Source organism: Molothrus aeneus, chromosome 3 (assembly GCF_037042795.1).
Source record: "Molothrus aeneus isolate 106 chromosome 3, BPBGC_Maene_1.0, whole genome shotgun sequence".
In the NCBI taxonomy this organism is placed as follows: Eukaryota; Metazoa; Chordata; class Aves; order Passeriformes; family Icteridae; genus Molothrus; species Molothrus aeneus.
The window spans coordinates 99683171-99691144 of record NC_089648.1 but is presented as its reverse complement, the minus strand read 5'-3'; the positions used below and the strand labels follow the sequence as shown (position 1 = coordinate 99691144).

Below are 7974 nucleotides of genomic sequence, written 5' to 3'. Positions count from 1 at the left end.
ACCGGGGGCGTAACGCTCCTGCCGCCCGAGCCGGGGCCACCCGCTGCCGCGTCCGTCACCGCCCGCCCTCGGCCGCCTGCCCGACCCAGATTTAAAGGGCTCGCGGGCAGGCGAGTCCTGCGGCAGCAGCGGCAGATGGCTCTCCGGGGAGCAGAGAGCAGGTGAAGCCGAGGGCACGGCAAGCGCAGACCCCCACGCACGGCGTTCCAGCGCTCTGAGCCAGCGGGAGAGCCTCGCTCCGCTCCCGGACGGCGCCCGCGGCGGGAGGGGCGGGGCGGCGCGGTGCACGCCGGGAGCTGTAGTCCGGCAGAGCGGGGGGTGGCGCGGCGGCCGCGCTTCCCGTGACGGCGGCAGAGCGGAAGTCGGTGGTGCCGCGTCCGCCGCGCGCCCCACGTGCTGCGCGCCGCGCCCCCCTCCCCCGTGCTGTGCCGTGCCCCTCCCGGCGCGGGACTCCCGGCAGCGGGATGGCGGCCGAGCTGCGGCTCCGCCTGGCCGAGCCGCTGCAGCTGGTGGCGCGCAGGAACGAGAAGAGCGGCGTGGAGCTGAGCAGATTTGTGGCCAAGCAGGTGAGGAGCGGACGGTGCGGCGCTCGGTGGCAGCCCCCGGGCGTCCGTACTCCCTCCGTCAGGGAGGTCTCGTAGGGGCCGCTGTGGAGCGAAGGGAGCGCACCCCTGTGCCTCCCCCGTGCCGCCATCTCCTCCCGGCTGCTCGCTCTCTGTGTGCCCGATCCCCCCGGCCGTCCCCGGCCCTCGGGCAGCCGGCGGGAGCTGATCCCCGCTCTCTCCCTCCCTCTCTCCCTGGTGCGGGTTCTTGCCGTCCTCGCCCCTGTCGGGGGTGCGCGGGTGGAGCCCATGAGGAAGGTTCTCTTCTGTATCCTGGTGCCCTTCCTATTGCGTTTCGCCTCGCAGTAAAAATCTTCAATCCATTCCATGCCGCCTAAGGTGACTCTGGAGGCGTGACAGCGAGAGGTGGTATTTTGTTATCAAGCACTGAGACAGTAACTGGTCCCTACCCTGTTGCTATTTTGCGTGTCTTTTTAAATTACCTTAAAACAGCATATGGGATAAAAAAAGGCATAGATATTCTAGGCTTTGCTTTGAGGGTTTTTTTTAATCACAGTCTCCGTGTTGTAGTGATGCTGAAAACATGGTTCTATAGTCATCTTCATGCCGAAGCTGCCTTAGCTCTGAGAGGCACATCTGCTTTCTAGGAGAGTTGAGACCGATCCCCTTTCTGTCTCTGAAATGCTTGAGGACGTGTAGTAACAGCATATCAGCACATCAGATATTGTTTTATTAATGCTCTTCGTGATAGAGCTTTTGAAGCCCCTCAGATGTATACACATTTTGGGGCTCAAAGTCTCTTTTTCTCTTTGAGTGTCTAGGAAATGTCCCAGTTGTTTGAAGATGAAAAGTCTGAAATACCATATTTTTTCAGAATATTGGCTTTCAGCCTGAGTTGCTGTCTCAGTTATGGTTGGGGAAGGCTTTCATACTGGTACTCGAGGTTCTTTGTTGGTACACAGATGGCTCTTTCTTCTGTCGCTGCAAATGACAAGATCAAAGTAAAATTGACCCGAATATACAGTCCTGAGTGGAAGCTAATTGGTGGGAAGCAGTGATGAGGAATTGCTTTTCCAGAGAGAGAAGCTGCTGCGAAATAGGAAGGGGGATGATGTGGGTACGAGTTGTAGCGGACAGATGGAGCAGCGAGCCAGAACCGAATCATCGAGATTGGCAAAGACGCTGTGCCCTTTCCCTCTCGGTGACTGTTCATGGAAATGCTTCAGGTTTAAAAGCCTTGCTAGGTGGAAATTCCTAAAGAGTGATTGAATAGAGGGAGCCTGGAACAGCACGTGATTTAACATTAGCACATCCTTTTGAAAACTGAATTGCTGTTTCCAGGCTTGGAAGCTACAGCTCTAGGATTATTTTAAGTTTGTCTTGCCAGTAAACAAACTCCATTTCTAAACATCATACCTGATTGCCTGCTTTGTGTATAACCTAGAAAGCCTGCATTCTGGAAATGTAGAGCCCTCTTTGCTCTACAGCTTTGTTCTGTCTTTCTGGCAGCATATTTCTTCAACAGTATTCCATAAAGGAATGAAACCTGCCCCCAACTGCTAAATAAGGAGCAGTCTTTTGAGGTTCATAGTATGGCACAGTTCATGTGGTCATGGAAGGTTTTGTTCCCTGTGCCTGGGTATGGGATAGAATTAGAACCTTTTCTGTAAAGTATTTTTATATTCTATGCTATGAACTCTGCAAATACACAGCAAATTTCTGTGCTCTTAATAAGGAAGATGTGATGAAAAGCTCTTTGAACCAGTCTTTGTTCCCCACTTTTACATTTTTGAATAATTTAAGCAAACTGTAGAAGCAATAGATCTCCACAAACTGCTGGAATGTGCTTTTGGCTCTGAATTACCAAAGGTCTGCCAGAAAGTCTTCCTGCACAGAATTCCAAATGTGAATTTTGTGCAAATGTATGTCTTTGGATGCCTGTGATCATGTAATTTCCACAGAGAAGTTGATCACTGAGAAGGTTAAAACGCTCCTAGGAATGGAACTTTAATGCAAAAAAACCCTTACTGGTTTCTGTCCTTTGCATCTACCACAGTGCTTATATGGAAATATATGTATTAAAGAACCTGACCCCTTGGGATGTTTCTTTTATTCAGTCTGTGCAACCTTCCTAACTGGACAGGAGCTCTTGAGCACACCATTCGTGATTTTTCTTTTTTAATTCGTTGATGGTTTATGTTGGCATCCTTCATTTTGCATTTCATTTTTCTCTGTAGCAGTGAAAGTTGTTTTAATAATAATTCCAAGCTTTTATTTAGAGGCCTTCAGTCTTAGCATTTGATGAAATACCTTTATTCCTTTATATTAATAAATGTAGGAAAAAGGAGTTGACCTAGTGGTCTCAAATTCACACAGTTACCCATTGTCTGTCAGAAAAATGTCCTGATGCTCTGGCAACCAAGGCAGAGGTTTTTTCATACTAAAATGTAACTTCAACATTTTATTTGAAAGATTGGTTAGACTTTCCATCGTGTAGCATTAGAAATAAGGGAAGGTATGCTGCACTTTGGCTTCCATCTTGGGCTGTATTGTCATCTCCTTCTGCTATGTTTTGAAAAGCTGTGATTTTTGACACACCTTATGTCAATGATGCAAAGTCAACGGGAAACTTCTTGCTTGCATCCTCTCTGATGAGGGAGAGATCTGTCCAACTCTGTCAAAGATGTGTTGGAGGAGGTTCAGGAAGTTCCAGCTTGTGAGACTGCATATCACCCCTGGGGTTTTTCTTGTTTCCCTTGAACTGTGTGGGTTGTAGGAAGAGTGTGAGCTCGCATTTTGGTTTATCTTGCTGAACTGAACAGCTGCCAAAGAGTGGTGCTTCTCTCTTTCCTTTTAGCCTCTTCCAAAGGCCAAGCCACACCTTTGTGTTGCTTCTCTTACCTTGTTCCCAGAACGAGTGCTGATTTGGAAAATCTATTCAACTTTCCCACCCAGTGTAAGACTTTGTAAGAAGGATTAATTTGGATCATCTTGCCAAGTTGGTTGCTGCACAATCACACAGCTGTTGTGTGAGGGAACAGAGACCATGACTTCCTGTGATGGAGGGAAAGAAAGATTTCCATGTGTGGCCCTCATGCCCTCCCAACTCTTTAGGAGTATCCCAGTGTTAAATCTGTGTCTGGTGTAACCTGTGTGTCGTGAGCAGAAATGTAGATTGCATATACCAGCTTGCTCATTGCTGTGATCCTTTTATGAATTTAGAGTTTGGATTAATCTAGGTATTATTAAAGATTTCTGTACTTCGTGTGCTCTGAGCATTGGGATCTCTAGCTGGTCAGAGTGACCTTGAGATAGGTCAGAAAGTCTCTTTTCCCAGCCTGGTGGTCAAAGAAGGAGTCAGAGCTCTTCATTTCTCAGTGTCAAGGTTGTTTATTGTATCTTATCCATAAAATTCTTTCTCCTGACCTGCCAAGGTCCGCTCAGCAGCACAGTCACAGGCACTCTGCCTGCTCTAGGGTGGTGTTATCTTTTTATACTAAAAACTACATGTACAATATTTACAATTACTTTCCAATACCTATCACCTATGTTAGACAGTGAGCTTCTACTCTAAACCAATCTAAAAGTGCCAACATCACAGCAGAAGATGGGGGCCAAGAAGAAGAAGAAGGAGAAAGGCTGGACACGCCCCAATTCCTCCATCTTGCCCCCTGAACCCCCATTCCAAAAACCCCAAAAAATCTGTTTTTCCACCCTGTGATAAATTCACTATCATTCTACTTAAACTGTTGTGGCTTGTAATTCTTCATCTAAGGTTGATAATTGTTTTTTCTAAGGGCTAAATCAAAGGCACGGGGGTCTCTGAGCCCCCTGGGCAGGGGCTCGAGTCCTCCAGGGCAGCCAGAGGAATTTCCTGGGTTCCAACATGAGCTCACATACTCTGCAAGCTGGGAGGGGGATGTGCATCCTGCTGCTGGAGCAGTGACTGGGATCGAGTCTGACTCCAGGTCTCTGTCCTTGCTGTGTGTCTGCTTCAGGTGTCTCTTCAATAACAGGCTGTGTGTGTTGTGTGCTTGGAGGCACAGCCTTTTATGATGCTTTCTTAAAGCAGCTGTTTGGTACCCCACGTGCAGATTTGACTGTCCCAGATGTGAACACTTTCAGATCAGGTGTCTGTTGCTATTGGTTGAGAAAGCTGGTATTTCATAAAGCCATGTTTAGTTAAAAATAACACCACCCACCAGAAGTATTCTGCTTCTCCATAACATTTTTCATTTAGGCTCAGATAAACAGTCTCTTTGTAGAATGAAAATGTTGCCACTGTGATTTTTGAACAGTTTTATAAATCCTAAGGGTACTGCACACAATGATTAAAAAACTGCTTCCTCTCACAAAATTGCCAAGTGGCATGAACTTCTTGGACAGTAGACATGTAAATACAGACTTTTACTGAATCAGTCACATTATTTATTATTTTATTGTTAACTGGCTTTATTTAATATTCAAAGCTCTGGTTAATAAATTAGGCATCCTGTTGTGCCTTGTTTGGGTAGCCAAAGACGTAATTTATTTAAAAATTTGAGGTACTTTCTGGTTTTTTCGAGTTGAGTTATCTGGTTCTCATGAGCCATTCTGCCTTTAAACAGCTTATTAGTCATTTTGCCACTCAAAATCTGATTCCCTGTAATGAGCAGGGCATTGCTCTATTTTTAAAATAATTTCTGATGCTGCTGTGATAGATGAGAGGCAGATAAACTTATGTTCTGTAAAAGCAAACACGAGGCCTGTAAGAAAAAGGTTGCAATTAATGTGATGTGTTTGATATTTGTAGTATATATACCTCACTGGTATTCTTAGTGCTGTATGGGGGGGATGAATGTCTTTTCAAACTCAGGAGACCAGGGAATTTGAACAGGTTTGCATGTGTTCTAGAAGGGTGTGTACTGGTACAATCAAAGGACAGCTGCACTCTTGTAAAAATTGAACCATCCCTGAGATGGTGAGACCAGGAACAGGTTTTACCAGAGTAGCTAAAGCCTAGGAGAAGCAGGAATTGGCTGCATGTGGTGCTGAAACAAAAGACTGAATTACCCGAATTACAGAATATTTCTGTCTTGAACAGGATAAGGGTTCACTCGGTAAGGGAGGGGAGCATGGAGCATCCCAGTTGAGAGCAAAACCACTACAGTGCAAATTCATAGTCCTGATTTTCAAAATTACTTGTACTGCACTATGTGTTAAACATCATGGAAGTGGAGAGAGATGCTTGTGTAGTAACATGAGCTCAAAGAGAGAGATTTGAGGGTAAGACAAAAGAAATGGGTTGTTCATCAGTAACAAAGTTAGGAGGGCTGGGAGCATTAAGCAGGGGAGATGTGAAGTTAAGGTGTGTTGGTTTGGGATTTTTTCTTTCTTCCAGCAGATTTGAATATGTTTTCCTTGTATTTTAAAGAACCAAATGACAATTTTTGTGTAACAGTATAAAAAGAAAAAGGATTTCAACTTCAAAACTGCAGATACAAGCTGCTTCCTGTTAAGAGCATTGCTTGCTGTAATTCTTGTCAGAACTATAAAAATAAGGCTGTGATCGTGACTGATTGAATGCTTCTTTTTTGTAAAGAGATAGTTATTGGAATATGATCCCAATATTACTGGGTGGAACGTGCCTGGGCTCTTCTGGCCCTTGCTGCTTGACCAGAGGTGGCAGCTGTGGTGTTTTCACCCCAGAGACACCCCTGGCTTGCTGTATGCTGCAGCTGGCACTTGGAACAACTCCAGGCAAGCAGGAATTCAGTTTTTACCTCCAATGGAAAGGCTTTAGGTGAGGAGAAGAGGAAAAGGAGACTGATTCTGCAGGAGGGTTAATCCAGAGTTTTATTCCATGGTCACAGATCTCTGAATCTTGGTAACAGCTCCAACAGAATCCAGACTGCATGGTCCTGTGTCTTTTTAAGGAAAGGGGGAGGGGAAGGGGTAGGTGAGCCACCAGCCAGGTGGAAGGGGGGCAGTCTCAGGGGACAATGACACCTGGACTGGCCAATGACCCCAGGGCTGAGAGGAATCTTTTGAACTTGACCAACCAGACAATGCCCTTGCTGAATGTCAAGATTGATGGACAGCACTTAGCAAGGGGGAGGGGAAGGGAGAGGCTGGCACACCTGAGGGACTGGGAAAGGTGAAGCAGGATGTTGCTTCACACTGCAACAGATAGTGAACATGAAGCAAGTTTAAATGTTAAGTTTAATGTGTTAAGTATAGTGTCTTAAATGTTTTGTGGCTCTCATAAGATCAAGCTATTAAGATCAAGGGAAATTCTAGGAAGATGTATTAATTGTTTTAACATTTCCACAATCTTTTTCTTTAAAAAAAATACAATTTGCGTTATCTTTCAGCTGTAAAATATAATTTAGGATTTTGGGACTACTTTGTAATTCCTGTTTAGTGTATCGTTCTGCATCTTACTCCTTCTGTATTGTAATTTTTTTTTTGAATACTGAGAACTGTGTCAATTGAGTACTTGCTTTGGGATTTTGGACTCCCTTCTGGTTTTGAACTATTTGTTCCTGTAAAATTCATTCTGACTCCTGCATGAATAGTTCTGAAGTTAAAAGTCAAAATCATTTGTCATTTAACCTGTTTTCACTTCCTATTCCTTTAGGTTTGGACTCAGCAGGATCGTCAGTGCATCCTCAGTACTTTCGCACAGTTACTGCTGGATAAAGAATGTACCCTGTTGATCGGCCGACAGCTTCGGCCCATCCTGCTGGATTTGTTGGAAAGAAATGCAGAAGCCATCAAAGCTGGTGGCCAAATCAACCACGATCGGCATGAAAGGCTCTGTGTAGCAATGAGCAAGCTGCTTGCTGACCACCCGGATGTTATGCCGTGAGTAATGGGATGTCAGTGTTTGAACTTAGGAGGTGTTACAACCTGCCCCTGGAGGCAGGGTAAACCAGGTTTTTGTTAATAGATTGATTGGGATGGATTAGAGAGGACACTGACTGGTGTTTTTATATTTTAGAAATGGTGTTTATACTGGTGTTTTGTTTATTTTAGAACCATTTGGTTACAGTGAAAAGGAGATATGTAGCCATTTTGGTTATTATCTGTAGAAATACAACAGTATATAAGCATAAAAAATAACACTTAAGGAAATGAATAAGGGAAACAAAAGAAAGAGGATAAGAATAGAAAGTTGTCACTACCCACGGTTCCAGTGGTGAGACTTGCTTGTTGCAGTTTCAGTGTCCATTGGTCCAAGTGATGGTCAAAGTGTTGATCCATCACAAGGTGGGGGAAGCCCATGGAACACAAAATTTGTTGGGTTAATAAACAAACAGGTTCAGGTGGGAAGGCCCAGGTACCTCCCCTGGTGGGGCAGAGTTTTAGCTGTGTTGCAACACTGTGGATCGTGACCAGTTCTCTGATGGAAGTTCCTAAAAGTGAACCT

The 7974-nt window shown here is 45.2% G+C and overlaps 1 protein-coding gene across 1 annotated transcript in view; it reads left to right on the top strand.

The window, feature by feature from the left end:
• The first annotated feature begins 464 nt into the window (after positions 1-464).
• MDN1 (midasin AAA ATPase 1) overlaps positions 465-7974 on the top strand; it is a 93687-nt gene continuing 86177 nt past the window's right edge. Inside the window, exons 1-2 of the mRNA XM_066547482.1 lie at positions 465-566; positions 7183-7409. Of these exons, the coding sequence (XP_066403579.1) occupies positions 465-566; positions 7183-7409 (329 nt within the window). The remainder of the gene's footprint in view (positions 567-7182; positions 7410-7974) is intronic.